This window comes from Seriola dumerili, unplaced genomic scaffold, assembly GCF_002260705.1.
Source record: "Seriola dumerili isolate Sdu_G_001 unplaced genomic scaffold, Sdu_1.0 BDQW01000291.1, whole genome shotgun sequence".
Classification (NCBI taxonomy): domain Eukaryota; kingdom Metazoa; phylum Chordata; class Actinopteri; order Carangiformes; family Carangidae; genus Seriola; species Seriola dumerili.
The window spans coordinates 4640099-4662079 of record NW_019174546.1 but is presented as its reverse complement, the minus strand read 5'-3'; the positions used below and the strand labels follow the sequence as shown (position 1 = coordinate 4662079).

The 21981-nt window shown below is 39.3% G+C and overlaps 1 protein-coding gene across 1 annotated transcript in view; it reads left to right on the top strand.

Moving 5' to 3' along the window:
- Window positions 1-14086: 14086 nt before the first annotated feature.
- b4galt2 (beta-1,4-galactosyltransferase 2) overlaps window positions 14087-21981 on the top strand; it is a 142820-nt gene continuing 134925 nt past the window's right edge. The window contains exon 1 of the mRNA XM_022757865.1: window positions 14087-14457. Coding sequence (XP_022613586.1) covers window positions 14109-14457 — 349 coding nt within the window. The 5' untranslated portion in view covers window positions 14087-14108. The remainder of the gene's footprint in view (window positions 14458-21981) is intronic.

The following is a 21981-nucleotide window of genomic DNA, read 5'->3' as shown; positions in this document are numbered from 1 at the left end:
GTGGATATACATGTAAATGTATTGTACTCTGTGACACATAAAGTGCTTTGATCGAAAGCTTCCTTTAAAGACAACGAGAGGAAGTGGGGACAAGATTATATTTATTTGTATGATGTATACTATTTGAACCGTAGCACAACTCACTTGGTATCTATTTTGGGTTCACGCTGAAATATAAAAAAGACCTCTGACTGTTTGTACATATTTCATGATGAGTGGTACAGTATGACAGTATGTCATTCTCTGAACTCCTGCACAATATGTTGTATCATTATCGTCAATGGCTTGCTTCTTAGTGACTTGACCCAGATCCTTCATAATGACAGTTTGTAATGTGCTCTGTCTCTGTCTCTCTCTATTTCCATCTCTTCCATCTTCTCCCCCTATACTCTCTTGCTTCATTTTATGATATCACTCACTGCTTCATGCTTTAAGTGGGGGGATATAATCTTCAGCGGAGACCCAGCTAGACTGTGGCTTTCTTTGAAAATGTATTTGTGGTGTTGAAAAATAAATTTTTGTAGACTTTAGGTGGACTAGAGATGGGACGTAATTTTTTATTTCAGATTTCATTGAAACCATTGCCATTATTGATTCTGCTTATTGGTGCTATTCTTCATCGATTCCCTCAACCTTACACCTGGCGCCCCAGTGCTCCCACTAAAATCCTCCCTCCTTTAAAACAGCTTGCTCAATCTGTCGGCCTGAGAATAGGTAGGCCTTTACAGAACAGAATGAGGAACAAACAAATAATATTTATTGAATAGGATATATACTGTAAACATAAGCCTGTAGGCAACAGCTGCAGCTTCATTATTTATTTGACCAGCTGCTTTAGGCCCATTCACACTCGGGGTGCAGCGATGAAAAGGTCTCACTATTGACCGTGCTTTAAAACGTTAGTTACTTGTAAAGGCTCAGCTACACTGAGGGGGGTTCTGGTCTCACTTGGAAAATGAACTTTATTTCAGTACATTATTTTGGCGCAAGATGCACGTTACGAAAACAGTTACGCCAGTGGTGCACCAGCTTTACGTGAATGAAGAGGGAGGCCTTGAGGCTATGCTAACTAGCTAACTCAAACAATGACCAGGGAGTTATTCAAGACCACGGCCCCCCTGTCAAGCAAAGCCTGCCGTTAAAAAGTCGCGTCAAACGTGATGCAACGTCTGTGGGACCACCACCCAGCTTTACACGCCAAAGTAAAGGTACTCACAACCGAGTTAAATTACATTAGAGGCAAGTTATTTCATGAAACACTGAGTTGATAGGGAATTTACAATCAGCGGCGTAGCGGTGAGCTTTGGGCTTTCAGTGTAAATATTTTATGAAAGCACCCATGTCATCCCCACAATATAACCTAGCAAGTAGTCAGATGAACAGGTAGCCAAATAAAATCTAGGTCCCGAATAAACTGCTATTGTCTATATAATTTGCATGCCAACAAAACATAATGTAGAATTTAATTACTATGTTCCTCATTATATCATTCCATCCATTCATCCGTCATTAATCAAAATGTTCATTTTTGGGCTCAACCCGCCTGATCCGCCGAGGTTAATATGGATCCACGCATCTAACTAGTGTTAATATTAAGCCCCTTTTTACACAGCTTGTTCAAGGCGGGACTACAACCCTTAAGTCAACATTTACTGGAAGTGTGCATGAATTTGTGTTTGTATGGAATTACTCACCAGAAATGTACTGACAGAATACAGAAACAGATCCACGCGAAGGCTCATGGATCTACCGACACCAGGACAACGCTGAGGTGAACTTGGTAGCTTTTAAATGGGCCAAGCTCGATGTCCTAACACGTGAAAAAAGAAAAAGTTTTAAAAATGTATTTATTTATTCACAATGTAATCATCATTTACTTTTTCTAGTTGTATATCTTTCCTAGAAAAGTAATAATGTCAAGGATTCAGTTGAGGACCAATCAACTTCAGGACTTCAGGACCACTGGACATATTTGGCTCAGCCTGCTGGAAAGCACAACATATGCATTTACTGACTGAACAGATGTTCCACAAATGCAACAGGAGTACATCTTTTAACACTGGTCAAACAGCCATAACATTATAATCATCAACAAATGAACAGTATAACTTAACTAAGGCAAATATGACACTTTGGCCTGAAATACAGTATGTCCTGGCATGCAAAATCAGGCACCGCATTTTTCTCAAAACACTCAACAGCCACTACACAGGCGATGTCACTTCAAAGAGGAGAAAGAAGCGGGAGTCTGTAATAGCTGCAAGCATAACATTGACTTCCATGGCAAATTTCAACCTCTGCAGCAACTGTGGCCGCCAAATGTTGGAGAAAAAAAGATTGTCCACAGACTGGCTGATAATGTTACAGTCTATGAACCTAACAACCAACGACAGAACCAGCTGTAAGTTAGAAAAGGTAAAGATAAGGTAAGATAAAGTATCTGGACACAGCTAAAATGCTTATCAATTTGCCCTTCACTGGCAACGTTAGCTAGCAGCAATTGAAAACACATAATCTACATAATTTCACATAAACAACATAATCTAAATCATAAAAAATGTTTACCTTGTTAAACTTGATTCCACCTTTCCCTGGTAGCCGAAGACAGAAAGTTCTGGAGGAGCAAGTTAGCCAACAGACTTTTGGAGGAGAGCAGAGAGTGTAGCATAGCTCACACACAAAACTGTCCCGGAGCTCGAAGAGGCGGAGCCGAGTTCAATGCTCTGATTGGACGGCAAAGATTCAAACTTTAATATTTGAATAAGGCGCCTTTCTGTCCAGGGTGTTTACTCAAATTTATGCAATCTATGCATAATTAATGTGTAGCGTTAACGCCATATTTTAGAATTTACTCTCGTTGAAATGGGGCACCAGTCCTCTAGGAGGACAACAATGAATCATTTCATTGCCAAATTTATCAATCTCATATCGGAAGCCATGACTTCTCGATTCAATGGATCTCCAGTCTCTACGTCAAAAGAATACAACAGGACAACAACTGGGTGTAAATAAAGGAGTTTATTAACTAAACTACTATCTACAGAGTAAATGCAAGGTGTAATAATCATAAAGATGAAAATAATAAGGAAATGAGCAGTGTGATGAGTTGGCAATGGTGGGAGAGAATATGTTATGGCTATACACTATGGCTATACAGCTAATGACACTACATCTACGAATTAGGTTTGATGATTAAATATTGCTATATTTCGACATCAACCCAGTCATGAGAATGCATGTCCTTACAATGAACTTCCTTAATGGCTTGTGACTGATGCCAGGCCACGTATGTACGCTACAAATGCATATATTTATCACAACCTGTTTTCCAAACATTGACTTTACCTTAAAAGTATAATTGGGAAAAAAATCTGAAACTATAATTATATTAACTATATTTTGACAGTTTACCACTGCTTATACATGTTATACATTGAAAAAAAACACATTTATTCAACATTTTTGTTGTGAAAACTTACATAATTACAAAAGATTTTTGTAAATTAACAAACAAATCTCAATAAAATTACAGAACAAATACTTCTTCTACTGTTAATTGTCAGCAATTTTATCTCATTTTATAATCTTTTTACAGTATTAAACTTGAATTTAACAGTTTAATCTCTTAAATAACAAAGAAATACTACAATACATTTGCAAATGTATTTTAACAGGATTTTTATGTGGAAAAAAACGTAATTTTCTTTTAAAAAAAATGGAAATTTTATGGTTATTCACAGTTACGGTGTTTTCATGTTATTTTACATTTGACATGTAAAATCACAGTCTATTTTTGTAATTAATATTTTCATGTATTTTTTTAATACAGGAAAAATCTGTAAAATATACAGTAAAAATTCTTTTAAATTACAGATTTTTTTAACAGTGTAGATAACTTCTGTCGATCCCACTGTGCACTGGTTGGTTTGTGGGAGATGAACTTGCCTACAGCAAGATGTGCTGGAGCAATGAGAAAGCTCTGAGGCTTTATACGCTCAAGTGTAGCATGACTAATCCATTTTTGATAGGAATGGGAGGATTGGCTTGTTGGTTACAACACAAGAGGGAGAGAGTGAAGAAAAGATGAGAGAGAGTTGCTCTGGTTGTGATCTTCATCCAGCTAGATTTTGCATTTATACATTTATCATTTTTTCATCAGCAGATACTGAACATCATCATTCATTTGGAGTCGTGTCTCTGTCCACCTGGTGAAAGTGAGTTCAATATTTACTGTCTTTTTGCTCTGTTTTTGGTCTCTACCAACCCCTGAGGGAAATATCTGTCTCTTCCGCAGCTGAATTCTCTGCTACGCTCACTAGCTAGTCACTAACTTTGTCTTTATGCTGTTTGTTGCTGAGCAGGTAGTGTACAGAGGAGTTTGTTTTAGTTTTTCACTGAAATTGTCTGCCTGTTCTGGCCAAAACTTACATTGTTAACAGTCAAGGGCCAGTAGCTTGAAATGACAAATTTCAGGCTAACTGGCTCACAATATATCTGTGGCTTGAAATTAACAATGGTGAAATAAGCTGTTCAGTTTGTAAAATGTAAGGTGCTGTGCCTTTGTCCAACCAATGTTACAAAACATCAACTTTAAGTTGCCACTCATGTTGTGGCTCCTACTGCAGCATTGAAAAGAGAGTGTGAGGCAGATTCAGCAAAGACTGTGATGTCATGTGAATGTGGAACAGTTAATTCAGTGAGTAATAGAAACCTCGCCAAAGCAAAGTTGTTATTAAGTGGAAAGAGATGAAGCAGAGGAGAAAGAGAGAGCACAGGGGGAAAATAGAGCATACAGACAAGACAGAAGAGGGAGCCACCCCAAGAAAGAAAGACTAAGGACACTCTGGCAGCTCAAAGAGATGACCCCAAAGAGAGGGGAGAGAGACAATAAATTACAGCAGTGTATAGAGTTCAGAGAATCCCTTAAGTTGAAGGAGAGCAATGAAATGCAATCTGAGATAAGAATAGGACAAGGTAAGAGCTGTAGACGAGCTCACAAGTAAGATGTACAGAGTAAAGTGTATGCAGTAAAGCAGCTGGCTGATCACCTGGCAGGAAGGCAGTCTTAGGCAAAGCAGGGCAAGTTTATTTGTATAGCACATTACAAGAATAAGGAAGTTGATGCAGTTTAAGTTGTGACACTAACTTGACTTGCTGATCAGGAAACTGGTGAAACAAATATGAAGATGAGAACACCAGAGATGCTAATATTAAAATTTGGTAACCTATCTGGAAAAGCCCTTATTTCCAGTGAAAAGAAGTCATGGTGGCAATATGGAATTGCAATGATTTTAAAAGTTTACATCGATATTGCAAGGCTATATTTTATCTCAAATATATATAAAAAATAAAAGCCCCTGTTTTTTCTATTAACTTAACTTAGACTAAATGTATTGAAACATTTCCTTTTACATTACTAATCCGATGCTTCTGTAGTGCACTGCAGGCAGCAGAGTTACAGAATTGTCAACAGTAATAGATATAGTAATGTCTCTATATTCCTGCAATAGATAATGTTGCTAATTCTAACTATTTTCTAGAGCTTAGATGTTGTGAATGTGTGCTGATTTTCTTCCTCTTCAGTGATAATGAACTTAATATTTCGGGGTTTTAGATTCCTGGTTGGTGAAAATAAGCAATCTGAATTCATCAGCTTCACTTCTATGAAATTTGGATGAGCAGTCAGCATACAGTCAGCTGCATGTGGGGATCACACAGTTGGACAGCAATCATTTCTTCTGTACACCTGTGATGCTTCTTTGATTTCCCTACATTTTGGTCTTTTCTTCTTGATAATAACAACACCCTGACAATTTTTTTAGTCTCAGAATACATCATCGGTGGCTGCTTTTCTAGATAAAAATGCACTGGTGATGATAAAAATTGAACAAAGTTCAAACTGCAAAAAGATGCACCTCTCACATTTCTGGTTGAAGTAATTGATGTTCTAAATTTCTGTCTGTGTTCCCGTCTCTGTGGAGAATGTGAAGCATGGCTGTTTTTTTGAATATTTGACAAGTCGAGTTGCTTAGTTGGAATGAGGAGTGAAGTGGCACTACACAGTTAAAGCCATTTCTGGAGAGAGACGGACAAACTGTTGTACAGTAAAGAATGCAGAAATCTTTTCACGTGCACTTAGAGATTCTTCAACCTCACACACAGACATTTACTGAGTCTGAACCACGCCACGGACGCACTGCGCTGAACTTGGGGACTTGTGACTGAGAGGGACCAAAGGCTAGTTTTTGACCCTTTTGCCCTGCATATACTGTAGCTGGAGCTGAATTCAACCCAGAAATGTTTCAGTCGAACTGACTAGTGTTTAACAGTGGAGGATGAAAAGAACTTAATGCTATAAACTTTGAATCAAATCAAATGTGGATTGTGATTTCTAATACAAAGCTCTACTTTTCTATTTTTTTGTATAAAATCATTAATTTGGCATGCTTTGATTTGTCCTTTCACATTAAAAGCTCTCAAGTCAGTCACAGACCATCTCTCCTTTCAGCATATGCTTGCCCTCGACTCGATGAATTATGTACCCTCACAAATTACCAGTCTGGCCACCCGTCTGGCATCCAATTAAAATTTTAAGATACAGATGTTGTAGACATTCGAGGAGCTTTAGCTGGCACTTCATCTGAATGTACCTTTTGATATGTGTGTATAAGTCTGAAACTGAGGCATCCATTACATTTATGTGACAAGACTAGACATTATTAAACAAGTACGGTGTCTCAAAGAGTTCCTTTAAAGTCTGTCCATGTAGCTACACAGAAATGTTTAAGTGTGTTCTATATACTAAGATTTAATGCCTTGATTTAACTGACTGCACTTTGTGATGGATTGGTTTGAACATGTTAAACACGTGTTATCGCCCTCCTTTTAATCTTACATCCATGTTCTTGTGTCTTCTTTGTAGTGTTTCTGCGCTAAAATGACATACAATTCCACTTAGCTCAAGAATTCATTTACTGTATTTTATTATTCTGGTCTGTGAGAGTCACATCTGTAACTATGTATATGAACAAGTCTAGCAAAGGCAGAAACCACAGCACTTGGACTAAGCCCTGCAGTCTTATTAAAATGTAAATTTCAGAGCTGCATCTTAACGGATGAACTTGTCTAAAAGAAATAAAATTTAAACTCTCAACAGGACATTCTTATTCTTCTATAGAAACTTATCAGTCACATATCCATTTTAGAATGATAAAGCCGGCAGATTTACCATTGCAACAAAAGCAGCGTCTCATTTCTAGCTGATGACTTGTTGTTTTTTTTTTCAGCTGGTGCTTGCAGATTTTTGTCAGCTGTATCAAACGTATACATATTAGCATATTTAAATATCTTAAATATGCACATAAGCTACGTACAGTATATGATATTGTGCTAAAAGACTGAGGCTAAAACTTCATGTGCCAGGCAAAAAGTCAAAATCCTCGCAACAGATGATCCAGTCTGACAGATGTGACACTATTCAATGTAAACTCTGATGTAGTAGCACCTTGGCTCCGATTCTTTTCTAACATAACCCGTGACTTCACCAAATAAATTGGCTAGTTAACAATAGTTAACGACTCCTTTGGAAATAATGTGGGGTCACCACTGTAGGTAATAAGCTAGTTAGCAGGGCATGCAAAAGAGTGCAGCTTATGTCAGCAGGAGTTTAGCGAACAGTGAGTTGTCGGTACTTGGGTTCCTTGACCCTAAACATTATGTTTCAACCTAATGAATGGGAGGCTGCATAGTGGTAGTTAGTATATCAAGTGAAATGTGTAGTCTGTTGTTTTACACCTGCCTTAATAGCTGTAGTGTGTCCCTCGACTGACTGATGCTTCCTGAACATGCTGGGTTTTTTTCTGGTGACAAATATAGCACAGTGCGAGGAGAAAGTTTTTGGAAATGTACAATCACTATGCCTGCTGTCACAGATAATGGCAGCAAACCTGAAACAGTATTAAGAGTTTCCACTGACAGTGCATTTCAAAATATAAATCCAAAATTGCTCAAAAAAAGTGTCAGTACCCGGGTGGAACGGGGGGGGTTTCCCCAAAATGCTTGCTACATATCCCACTTAAAGATGCATCTGTCAAGGCCTTTCTCTTCTTCTTCTCTCTCTCTGTTGTTATGTGAGTGTTTATAGTGTGTATTGTGATGAATGCAGTACTATAGCAACAGAAAACCAAAGTGCTGCATTTGCGTGTGCCTATGTGTATCTATTTGCAAATGCTTCTTAAGGTCATCAGTCCTCATTTGAATAACAAGTCCAAAGAGCTAATTTAGCTTGTAGCCTGTCAGGTACTGAGACATTAGATGATCAAAACAACAAAGGAAAACAAAAAAGTGACATTAACAGTAAAATATGTTCACCCTCGCTTTGCAAAAATGAAATCACAGTCTGTTAAGTTTCATATTTTCCCTGTCAGTTTTTTTTTCTTTTTCTGTTTCCTTACATGTACTCACTGTCTGAGGTCAGTTGATCTCATATATTTTAATATTCTATTAAAAGCCTTAGTTTTGGTGAGTCAACATCTCAAATTCTAAAGTAGTTGAAGTAATGCTTGAAACATATTCTCTTTTATTTTGTACCCAGCACTTAATCTTAAAACTTTCCAAAACATTGCACCAACTGGAGATGTACAGTTTATTTCACTTTTATGTGAAAACTGGAATTTGCGTAATCACAGCATGTGAAAAAAGTATGCTGCATTAATTTCTGTACTGGAAACCCAACAAAAAGATCTATGTTAAAAGTTTGACAAATGCCCATCACAACTCACAAGAACCCAGAGTGTCTACAAGCTGTAGACAACGCTATTCAAATAACAATGTTATCAAAACAGATTAAAAAAAACAAAAAAAAACAAATCCTCATATTTGAAAAGCTGGAGACGGAGGATGATTTGTAGTTTTTGCTGGATAAATAAGTAAAAAATGTTTCATTTTATACACTGAAGTCACTATTGAATTTGGTGATTGGCTTCAGTTGCTTTGTTCATGCTTCACAATCACTGACTCGCTTCATTAGCTGTTCGGCTACCAGCTGACCAGTAACATCAAACCATATTGATGCCTGTACACAGCACGGCCATCAGTCACCGTTACTCGATTACTTAATTTTGCCTATCCCTCTTAAAATGTATTAACATTTAAATATAATATAAATACCAATTACTTTTTATAGTAATAGTTGGATGTAGTGCTGTAACTAATGATTATTTTCTTGATTAACTGTTTAGTCTATAAACAGTCAAAAAATGCCCATCACACCTTTGCTTAGCCATATGCAACATAGTTTATATTGATGTACTGTATACTGAAGAAAAGCAGGAAATCCTCTCGTTTGAGAATCTGGAATTCTTGAAATGATTTATCAGTCATCAAAATAATTGCAGATTGTTTTTCTGTGGCTTGACTAATTCATTGATCAACTAATCGTTTCAGTTCTAATTGGATCTTTTTGTAATTTTTTTTCCCTTTGAGTTATAATGCATGATTTGAATCTTGTGTTTATGTACTCATAGTAGCTTTTTGAATGGGCCATTTTATTAATGAATAATGTAAAAACACTACAAGTTTATAATCAGTCTGGTGGCACACTAATGGTTATGAATTGGTTTGTTTTGCACTAATAGGTACATTTGTTTGGGGCGACTAAGAAAGTTTTATATTTGCATAAAATGCACCATACTTAATACCATACTGACATCCAGACCCAATGTGAGTTTCCATGCAACATGCATGGCAATACAATAGGTGTTGCTTACCTTAGTGAAGTGTCACCCTGACGTCTTGATCCAACAAGCCCACTACAGCTACACCCCCCTGTCAGAATTTCTCCCTTGCAGTATTATAATTAATCCACAACTCACTGAACAATGAGTTAGCATGGTTGTTAACCTCTGTGACTAAAGCTGCACTTTCTGTAGCTTCACATAGAGATTAGTGAGCCCACTAATCTCTGTGGTTGGAGACACACTGGAATGTGCTACACAAATCCTTACAAATTACAAAGATTGGCCACTCTGGGACATACCTCTGGTCTAATTTTGCTGAGGAGTCGATGTACAGTAATGTGTCCTAGATTGGTTTAGAGACGGTATGTTAGACCAATGAAGTTGTACCTTGTGAGGACAAACATGTTCACCTGTCTATACCTTTCAGTTACATAATTTTTCATCATAATTTTTGTTTCTAATCTCACTTTGACTTTCTTTGACCCTTCCCATCTCTGGTTGCATATCACTTGCTATTTCTCAGTAGTATTGGTAGTAGTAGTGGTCATCTCTTCTTCAGGCCATCTTAGGTGTCCAGTCTTTGGTCTGCTGATTTAGAATCAGCCTTGAAAACAGGCGGTTACATTCCACTTCACATATTTTCACAGCATTTCTCTGTGGAGTCCTTGGCAGACATGGTATGATCAGGTACTGTTATGAAATTTATTGCTGTTGTTAAAAAGAGAGTTACAGGGATCCTTGAATAAACTGGTTATATAAAGGGTCTATTTCTCTCTGTCGCTGTGGCCATCTTTGCCTTTTCTTTTCTCTCCTTGGTCTTTCTCTGACTCGTAATCTTCAAAGTCTTCAGACTGTTCAGATTCTTTTAGACTCATACCTTTGTTGCTTTGTTGTCTCTCCCGAGGTGACATTTACATATTAAGTTGAAAGTGAACACCCTGCACTGTCATGTACACAATCCCTGTGAGATGCTGCAGAGAGAGAAAGAAAAGTAAAAGGTGCAGAGGAAAAAACAGCAACAAGAGAGCAACTGAAAGACGAGATTTCTTTGGCACTGTTTGATTGTCTTTTGTTTCGGTCTGCTGACCTTTTTCAAGACAAAAAAATAAAAAAATAAAATCCCAAGATAGAACCACACACAGTTGTCTTGAGAAAAGTCAGTTGAGCGAAATGAAGAGGGCGAAGTGCAGATGGATTCAGCCCTCATGAGCTTTGTTTTCGCACCCTGCATGAGAGGAAAAACACTGATGTGTGCTGTATGCACATTGATATCTGATCATTCCTGTGCAGCTGGTTGTCCGGGGCAAAATAGACTCTCTATGCTGTCTGTGGATTTATTTCTTCCGTTTTCCTGCCTTTGATTTTCAGCAGCACCACACTGCACTCGCATGGTTCAACACCTGTTGGACGCAGAGGGCGACCACCTTGCCCCTGAGCTCTGTAGTTGAAGCAGAAAATGGGGCGAGGCTCCTCTGTCTGTCTGACTGATTATCTGCCTCGCTGCCTGACTGCACGTTTGAAAAATTTAGACCCGATGCATTACATGCCAGCCTGTTCAGTCACTGAGGAGCAGCACGGCTGGGAAATAAATCCTGACCTGCACAAGCATTATGGTGTGACTGGCGTGCGATGTCTGGGTCCTTCGGTCAGCAAAAATCCATCTCATTAACTAGCAAGTTGGGCCCACATTCTCTCTCTCACACACACACACACACACACACACACACACACACACACACACACACACACACACACACACACACACACACCCCTCGAGGCTCCGTCTTGGCAGTCTCGACTTTGCTGCCCACAGACAAAAGACAGACACAGCAAGAGGCAGCCAACTATCTGGACAGGCAGCAGCCATCAGCTCAGTCACCCAACATATGTTTCAGTTTGCTGCGTTTTGCCTCTACCTGCCTCGAGAAACATCACAGAAACTTAACCTCACCAGTCAAGCAGATGCCAGTTTGTGCTGCATTTCGCCTAAACGCTTAGTTATGCTGTTGGACTGTTGGGCATGATGTAATGTAATTATTGGATACCAGCTGCAACACAATGCTGGAATTTTGTCCGGATAACAAATTAACACCTTTACAGCTGCAACGATTAGTTGATTAATCATTTAGTTAATTGATAGGATAGAAAACTAATTGTCATCTTTTTTTAATGACCAATTAATTGTTTTAGTCATGCCAAACATTCACTGGGCCTCACTACTGAGAAGTGAGGGTTTGATACTTTTCTTTTGATCAAAGTCTATTTATTGAGTAATTTCACAGTGTACAAAAAATACAAAGTGTCCATCCAACCCAGTTTAGTAATTTCCAACGACTGCCAAAGAGGAGAAACGTAATTATAATAAGATTAGATTCTCTGCTTCCATTTTTTTTTTTCTACAAATGTCCTGAATGGCTGCCAAATTACATATGATTTCAGCGCAGACCCTTGGAGAGAGTATCTTATCTTCTCTATCTTGAGATTTTGAATTACCTCTTTGATCCAGTGAGAATACATACTGTAGGTGGGAGTGGGTCTTTCCATCTGAACAGTATGAGCCACCTGTTCGACAAAGTGCGGAAGATCAACGGTGTTGCACTTGTGATTGTTTAGATGCACACCCAGTGGTGTAACACCATATAAAGCAATAGGAGGGGATGGGGTCTAATGGCTCTTTTAGTATTTTAGTGAAAGTATTATAAATTGACTTCCAGAAGTGGTGTAGCCTTGGACATGTGCATCTTTGTCATATATGATTGTAAATGGAGTATCTTTGTTTTGGACTGTTGGTCACATAAAACAAAGCATTTGAATATATAGCCATACCAGAGGTTTAATATTTAAGGTAGAGCTGAAACGATAAGTCAATTAATTGATTCGCCATTCAAGGGATTCACTCATTAGAATCACAACATCTATCACTCCTTCTCTCTCCCTTTCTTTCTCTCTGACTCCGTTGGCTTCTTGTCAGGAAGTCTGATGTCATTCATGGTTTTTATTGTCTACTACTTCAACCTCATCTACTTCCTCTCTCTCACTGATTGGAAAAACCATAAAGCTACAATAAGCATAGCCTCTAGGAAAGCTCTCAGTGCCCCCTCTTCCTCTCCTTGCTCCTACTCATATGTTCACTGCGTTGTGTATTCCCACTTGCCGTCTCGTTCCATCATAAATGCTTTTTAAACCACTTGGCTGGAAAATTGACTTGGCATGTCAGTTCGGCTGAACAGCCCCAGTCAAGGCTCCTTGTTTGTTTGCGTCTGTAGATGCTTTTGTTGTTGATTTTGTTTCTGTCAAAAGATTCTCAAATGTGTGCCTCTTTTTCTAGTGAGAATGAACTTCTAAATGTATTTCACTGCTACTCAACCATGCATATCAAATGAGAACAAGGTCACTGGATACTCTAAAAATGCCAGAAGAAGATCGATGGTGTTTGGTTTGATTTTATACAGCAAATAATGCAACAAGTCAGTGGATGGAGTGAAAATACACTGTTATAATTAATAGCACTTCACCTGCGTTGCTTTAAGTAAGAAGTCAAAACATTAACACCAATAGACAGCAGCCATCCTTTCAGTTAAGTGTTTGATAAATTAGTGTAATTAAATTGCATTTAACATTGATTAGGATTCATTCTAATTAATTTTTTTTCCCTATCTGTGTCTTTTATTTTGCTTCAGGTGCCTGGGACTTTCCGGCTTTAAGACTACCAGCAAAGAGGCCAGCCAAACAAACTGCAGATCTGACTGATCTGATGCCATAAGAGGACTTCTAGTCTGAAATGTCAGCGGATCCTCTACTCGACAAATTGATGAATGTTCCTCAGTAGCAGCCGGTCGTGTGCCATCACTGGGATTTTTGAGTTTTGAGCTCTAGTTCTTGGACAGATCGGACTATCTTTTAACACAGGGATACCATATGGCAGTAGCAACATGGCACTGGGATAGTGTCTAAAATCAACATATGATCACGTCAATATCAGCTAAATCCTATCTGCCTCGCGGCCTTATGTCTTAGATTACGAACTTGTCATTAGAACACATTTGCCATATTTCTAATAAAGGATTAGTACTTGTGGAATGAAGGACCCCCTGGGATCAAGGCTGATGAAAATAGTTTAGTACTTGTCATGCAGGGAACCTGGCTACACACAAAACAAGCTGGAAACACAGACTTGAGGTGGAGCTGACGGTGAAGCCTCCCTTCCTTCATTTATGAGCCCATGACCCCTGCAGAAGTCAGATAGTCGGGAATCAGCCAACCACATATTCTTATCAAGAGATCCACCAGCAGCTGATATTGCATGCCTGTGAACGTGCCACGCCTGCATTGCCTTGGCTGGCCGTCGCAGGACGGTCACTTCACCCGGCCATGACCCGGCTGATGTTGGGCCGAACTCTGGAGCGCATCTGTAAAGGCGTCATGCTGCTCTGCCTGCTCCACTTTCTCATCATGATGATACTGTACTTCGACGTCTACTCGCAGCGCTTCGACCTCTTCAGCCGCTTCAACAACGGACGCAACGGATCCAGGAATAATGGCAGTGGAGCAGCAGGGAGCGGACATCATTTTTACTATTACAACCTCTCCAGGCCAAATGCGACGTTAGCCAGCTACCTGGCTACGGGCGAGCAACTGGTGCCGAGTGTGCAGCCAGAGACCAATCAGACGCCTTCTCCTAAGCCACTGCCGCCATGCCCTGAGAACCCGCCCAGCCTCGGTGAGTAATAATCTCATCTCCACTTCCTCTACCATTTACAAGAGCTATTAAGAATGAGTTGTGTATCGAATTAATTTGATTAATTAAATAAGCGATAAATAATTGATCGTTATTTGTCATTGAAAGAGTATTGTAGATGACAGCTGGCTTCATTAGCTGTCTTGAGTCACAACAGTCTCGTAAATTGTGAATTGAATAGTTGCGCCTGCTGCAGTTAACTGGGATGAGATGTCTCCCAGTTTCAGGCTACCTGGCTGTGGCTATCTCACAATGAATTTAACTGTCGTGTCCATGAGGGTGACGGGGGGGAAAAAAGCTCGATCTCTGCTTAAACTGATCATTAAACTGTGGACGTTTGTGCTCCACTTGAAGCATGTGGCACTGACCGTCCACAGCTCTATGGGATGACATTTTAATACTCATATGACAGGGCTGCATTTGGTTCAGGTGTTTTCTTATTCTTGCTCAACTGTCTTACACATAAAGTCTTAAAAAAATAAAATGTTTCAATCATGTTTTAGTTTTTTTTTTTAAATTGTGAATCAACTCAAACCTTGAAAAGCAAAATTATAACTATATTTCTATTGTTTTTAGCCGTATTGACAGGACCTACATCGGCCATAATGCATTTTCTGTTCAATGAAAATCCAAATGGAAACAGAGGATTTTCCCTTGTGTTTTGAGTACAATATTGTTGGGTGAGTGTGTCATGTTAAACAGTTACCCTGCTTCCGCTCTGTGCTGTAAATTCCCATTGTACTTCTTTACAGCCCATAAAGTCATATTTAAGTTTCTGATGTGCATGAATGAGCTTGGATGAGATTGTTCTATTTTAATCACTTTCTGTCTTGCTGAATCACCTTACTCAACGTCCTATTTGCTTTATTTGTTTATCCTGTCAGTTTGTTGTATTTGTCATTACGGCCAGTACATACTGTATGCCCGATAACGTAAACCAGGAGCATTTGCACACCATTGATTAGTGTAATGAATAGGGGGAGATGAGACCTTGATCGGAGCTCGATGCTAGAGGGTACTATTATATATTCAGTAAATAAATGCATCTCCAGTCTTTTTCCAATTAGTGGGAGAGCAAATGTGGCCATAATTTCGTTTTTCCGGACCAGTCCGCAACATAAAACGGATTTAATGTCAACGATTTACACGGTGATATTTCAACCTTATAGACCCACAGCGGAGCTATTAGCAAAGATTCATGCAGCCGGACGAGTAAACACACGTTTACAATAACACACACAGCAGCAGAGGTACACAACAAAGCTTCAGGGAGATTTCTTTTGTGTTCTCAGGCAGTTTTTCTTCCAAAGTTATGTATTCTCTGTTTTTACAATTTGTAACAATCTGCATTGCCTGCATGAGCTGTCACAGCGATTAAAAAAATACATTACACAAACTCATTAGGTAAGAAAGTAAGAATTTAAGTAAAGAAAGAAAAGGTAAAAAGGAAGCGTCAAAACTGATAGATGATTGTAGATACTTCCCACTTTTGCAGCAAGATTTCAAACAAATTCCATAATCCTCTTTGTATTCATAAAAACACACATTCGCTGGTCACTCACACGTCTTGGGGGGAAAAAGGTGTATCAATGGGGGGGTGGGGGGTGGGGGTGGTGGTGGTGCAGTGTTAGAGTGTGAACACTCATGAACGCACACACCTCATTAACATCAGTATCCATCCACCCAACAAATCAGAGGTTGATTGAGTCACACTAAGCCTCGGGTTTACTAAATCTATAATTACACAGTGGACACACACTCTCTCTCGCTCTCCTCTCTCTCAGGAATACTCGCTGATAATAGAGGAACTAGCTACTGTCATTATTTCACATTAGATAAAGTAGGCCTGACCTGCGTCCTGTCAGCTGATCCTGATACCAATGAGCCCTTAAAACCTCCAGTGCACATATGCGGAGAGTGGACTTTTCAGTGACGTAGGAGACGTTTTGTGTCTAGTAGTTAAATGTTTATGTTAAATGTTTGAAATGAAAATATGTGCACATTCATAGATTCATAGAGAGAGAAGGAGTAGCTGAACTTTTAGAAATATTGTAACTTGTCAATTGCATCTTTTTTACATGGGAAACCGGATCAGACTAAAATTATTACCCAAAGAAGAGTATTTTTTATTTCTTTTAAAACATGACTAGAGAGAAACACAGAAACAATAAAACTTTGCTGGATGCATAAGGTTAAGTTACTTTGCAATTATTTTATTTATTTTTTAGGCATGCAGCTGACCACCATTGTTGTTAGATGTTTGGTTGAATGTAGTTTGTGACACTGGGTGACCAAGATTCAGTGTCAGGACAGAGTCTAATGCCAATGTTAATTTGACAGAGAATACTGACGACCGCTGACGTTGATATTTTGTTGATTTAAAGTTGTGTTGTTTAGTTGCCAAAACCCAACGTCATTGAAACGTCTCATACCAACCTCACATTGACGTAGAATACCGGCTTTCTAGTTGTGAGGTATGGTGACCAAAACCCAGCTTCAGCTAAATTCAGAGCTCTACATACATTCATCTCTGTTGTTGCATTTAGTGACAGCATAAACCTTTAGCACAAACTGTCCCTTTAGAATAGATTGCTCCTCTGAACCATTGATTATTTGCACTTTGTCTGTCAATAATTGTTTGTGAAGGTAAAAGAAAAGCTTTTAAGTTTGGTCTGGCACATATGCAGTATAGGAGACATGGACAGTTTTTGTCTCAGATGCTTTGAGGCTTAATTAGTTAAAGCAAATAAATGTTCATCATGTTAAGTTTTTGTAATTGCTTTTTTTGTGATTATTAATTTCGGTAGCAGTTTATTTTCCAGGTCAATAAATAACCTCTTCTTAATTTTTCTCAATAATTTCTGAGACGTTTCCTGGAAAACAACTATGTAATTTGCTATTAATTATTGAGAAAAGTATTCACAGTATTCAATTGATACATTTCCGATGGCTTAATTCTACCTAATTGCTAGTGTGACATTTTAGTCTGTACACAACAGGCTTGCTAAAAGGCAAAAATGTGACGTGTGAATACAAATCAAATCAGATTAAGTCAAGTCATGCATCAAGTAAGATTGTTTAAAGTTTGTTCAAAGTTTTCATATGAGTTTGAAAATAATGTTTCCAAAAATAAATGAAGAACGTATGAACATTTATCAGGTAGTTATCCTTTCAAGGTGTTTCTCATGTAACTAGTACCATAGTGCACAGGAAACATTTTGGGAAATATTTAGGAAATCACGTTGCATTCCCACCATCGTGGAATCTCTTATTCTCCGTCATCCTCTTCATCTTTTTCCCCTTATTCAGGCTGAGTCTTTTCTATTCTTTTCAGGAAGCTCAGCCGAGGTCGGAAGCTGCTTATATTAAAATATGTTTGCTTTATTTGTTATTCTAATATATTCATGTTTATTAATACTGTGTGGTTGTTAATATAACAGATTTTATATTTCTTTTGTCAAATAGCACTCAGCAGCACTTTGCTGATGAAATGAAAACATGTTTCTTATTTTCTCCCACCTGCTCCATCTGTAAATGAGCTTTGTAAACTTAATCCCTCGCGAGCGGCACTGTGGCATTGTCAACATTTTTCTCTCTTCTTCTTCTTTTTTTTTTTTTTTTTTTTTTTTTTTTTTTTTTTTTTTTTTTTACTGATTGCTTTTCTCATTTGATAATGAGGTTTGTAATGTGCTTTGAAATTGGGAGTGGGAGATAAAGCTGTCAGGTTGATTTGTCTGAAGCTGAGGTTCGCTGATTCCATTATTTGGCCTGGAATTGGCTGTCACTGACTCTGGATTTGGCATTCATACCAGGCACAGGTGTACTCTTGTAGCTTATCTCTGCCTTTTCTCTGTGATGGAGTGGCTGCCTGGGGCCTGTAATGAGCAGGAAGACAGAGGAAGACTGAACGAGTCTGTTTTTCAGTCACAGGTGCAGAGAAGGAGAGAGAGAGAGAGCGAGAGAGAGAGAGAGAGAGAGAGAGAGAGAGAGCGAGATCTAATGGACGCTGGTATGATGGTTGGTATGAAGTGAGACAGACAGAGAGGCGGGATGGAGTGAAGGAAGTGAACAGCAGGTGGAGAGGTGAGGGGGTGTTGAGGGGGAAAAAAGAGAGAGACCTTGAACGGAGGTACACACACACACACACACACACATAGAGAGAGAGGGAGGGAGACACAAACAAACAAGCCTTTGGCTGTCCCAGAACACCAGCTGACAGGTGCTGCCTGTATGAGTGGCTAGCATCCACACTTTATATCCTGGCTGCATGTGTGTCTGTGTGTGTGTGTGTGTGTGTGTGTGTGTATGCATCTGTGTGAACTGTTAGTGGGATATGCAAATCAGGCGTTCATCAAAAAATGGATCCAAGGTATTGACAAATATTGCCAAAATAAATGATCTTCTTTGTCTTTTCTCAGTAAAACTGGAGAAATCAGGAGTGAAGAAAAAAACATATTCATTCTGTTTTCATTACTTCAACTGTGTCTCCTTCAAATTACCTCCTATGTGTAAAGCAGTAGCTACAGTATAAAGCAAAGCTCTCAATTAAGCGGTCAACCTCTGGTCCAACCCTCGTGAGATGTTGCGTTGTTTTGACAAATGATTGAATGAATGAGACTCGAGCAGCGAAGATGAGATCTCACTGTAGAGATCTCATCCGTGCTGAGTGGTCTCGTTACATGATAGATGCAGCAGCTATGTGATGCAGTAGGATTTCAGCATAGAGTCTCATCGCAGTATCTCTTACATATGGGAAAGGCAACTCACTGTGCACGTTACAGTTAAGGAATTATTGTATCCAGCTGGTTTACACAAGGAGGACGTTTGGGGGGGGGGGGCTGCTGTATTCGCTCTGTAGCCACCACGACGAGGACAAGCAACTCGGAAGCTGAACTGACTGATCAGTTATTTGCAAAGCGAACGGGTTGGGTCACGGCAGGCTATGAAATCGAATCCTGCAGGGACAGGGAGGCGGCAGAGGCTGAGGTAAAGCGGTGGAAAAGGAGGGGAAAGAAAATTACAATGTCAAGACAAAAGAAAGCAATTAAAAAAGGATGAAGAATGTGCAGCTTCAGTTCCATCCTTTGACAATAAAACTTATAAAGAGCAAATGTAACAGTTTATGATAAACAGTAAGGACATGAAGGGAGTAAGATGTGAAGACAGAACATAAAAGGAGAGAAGTTGAGGACACAGAGGAAGTCATGTGCACTACTCTGCCATACAGATGACGCAGAGAAGCACTGTGAAGTACTTCTGTTTTCCTGCTTGTGATAGAAGTATGGTGTGTTTCTCTGTTCAGTTATTATAGTCCTGTCCATCTTGATAAGGGCGGCTAATGTGCATCCTGTTCTGCACCCAGCAGTCGCTGTTTTATACAGTATGAGAAGAAGAAGTTGATTCTCGCTAATTACATTTGATTGGGAAAACCCTGTAGAGAATCCAATTAAAACGAGGCCTGGAAAGTAGCTTTTAACCTCCCACTGAGTTGAAAGTGTGTGTGTGTTGTGTGAGTGTGTCTGTGTGTCTGTGTGTGCCCATTCAAGCGTCAACATGTCATTTGCGTAGGAGGAAGTGATTAATAGCATGAAAAAATAATAGGGTTCAAGCTTCAGAAGACTTCACACACACACACACACACAAACATGCACGTGGATGTCTGAGCATCCGCTGGCCACGAGCAAAAAATTGCTTATTAAAAACTCGCAGATCAAAACCAAACACATTTGGTTTCACCGGCCATTGTAGACTAGAAGCAACACCTGGTCCCACATCGGTGGAAAAAGGGGAGCTTTCCAAAGAGGTCAGTGATAGTATACAGGAAAAAAACGGGGGAGGGGGCATTAACTGCCGAGCAAGGAAAGGAGAAATGTGCTAAATACTGTATGTGTCTAGAGCCCCACTAACTTCGCTAACACAGGGCATTGTTCTAAACCTTAGCAGTCCTATTTAAACCCTCCTGTTAAAAATGTAAGAGAACGGTCATAAAACATGCGGTGCCACAAACTCACCGTTCATGAAGCATTGGGAAGGTGAGGGTATATGAAGGGGAAGAGGGTCTGCGCCTCCCTGGATGGTTTTATCTTCACATTTTGCAAGGAGGGAGGATGAAATGGTTCAGGCTCCACCAGGAGACACTCATGTAAAGTTCAGGGTTACAGGGTCCGTGTCATTCCATTCAAATGACTCTCCGGCTATGAATAAAACACGACCACACCTCTGTGGTCCAGAAGTGGAAACGTGGTCTGTCTTATGTGTCTATAAACCGTGTGCGTATATGAGCAATTGTAAATGTACTTTAATGCGTGCATGTGCGTACCAGTGCTGGTTAAATTACTTACAACATGTAATCAGTTACTCATTATTCATTAAAAAGGCACCTGCATTACCTCAACCGTTACTCAACGGCAGAAATAATTAGTTTGTTATTTGTTAAATTACTTTAACTTGCTCAGGCCATCTCCATCCAATATGCCTTCCAACAACCTTCCAGCTCTGAAATAAACCCAGCTGATTCCTGGATGTGGCCTTTCCAGTGGCTCTCAAGCTGATTTCGAAAACACATTATGTAAATAAGACAGGTTTGAAGTTGTCAGTAGGTGTGTGACTCCACTTTTGGCAGAGGGTACTCACTTCCCCTACATCTTCAGTCTCAAGCTAGCTCTCAACTGAGCATCTAGACGAAACACACTCTTAACACTATAGTTGCAGAAAAACGCAATTTCATTATGCATTGGTATGTACTGTATGCATAACAGTAACTGATAGAAGTTAAGGTACAGTATATACACCAATCAGCCACAACATTAAAATCAATTACCAGTTTTAATTTTGTGGATTGTAAAACATGCTAGGGATTAATCATGTAGTACAAAAAAATAAAAGATGAGAAAAACAACTGAAGTGAAGTGGCTCAGGATTCATGTCTTGTGCCAGTGTTTTCTAATCTGTTTGTTAGGCAAAGAAAATAACATCAGTCCGGTGAGAAAGGAAAACAGCCTATTTTCCTCACAGCTTTCAATCAAGCCAATAAACAAGGTCGTTCCCTTCAGAAACGCATTACCTTCCACTCCCACACAACGAGGAAGCCGACGCAGCCATGGCCGCGGAGGCAAAGGGCTCTTGACAACATAATGGCTGCCATAACTTCATTAAAATGGCCCTGCTTCCTTTCTTCAGTGCCATTCAGTTCTTTCCACAGGACCGCTCCGCTGTGTATGTGAGTTTCCTTCCACGTGTGGATGTATGATTACATTTTTTTTCTTGCCTTGCTTTAATTGGTGTCTTTTCATGAGTCCCTCTAGATATTTATTGGATATATATTTATTTGATATATTATTGGATTTTCTTTCTTTCTTTCTTTCTTTCTTTCTTTCTTTCTTTCTTTCTTTCTTTCTTTCTTTCTTTCTAAATTATTTGCAAGTCATTATTGTCTCCACAGTCGTTCTTGTTTAGAAACTGAATATAAACAGTATTGTGCAACATTAGCAGCGTCTGTGCTTTCAC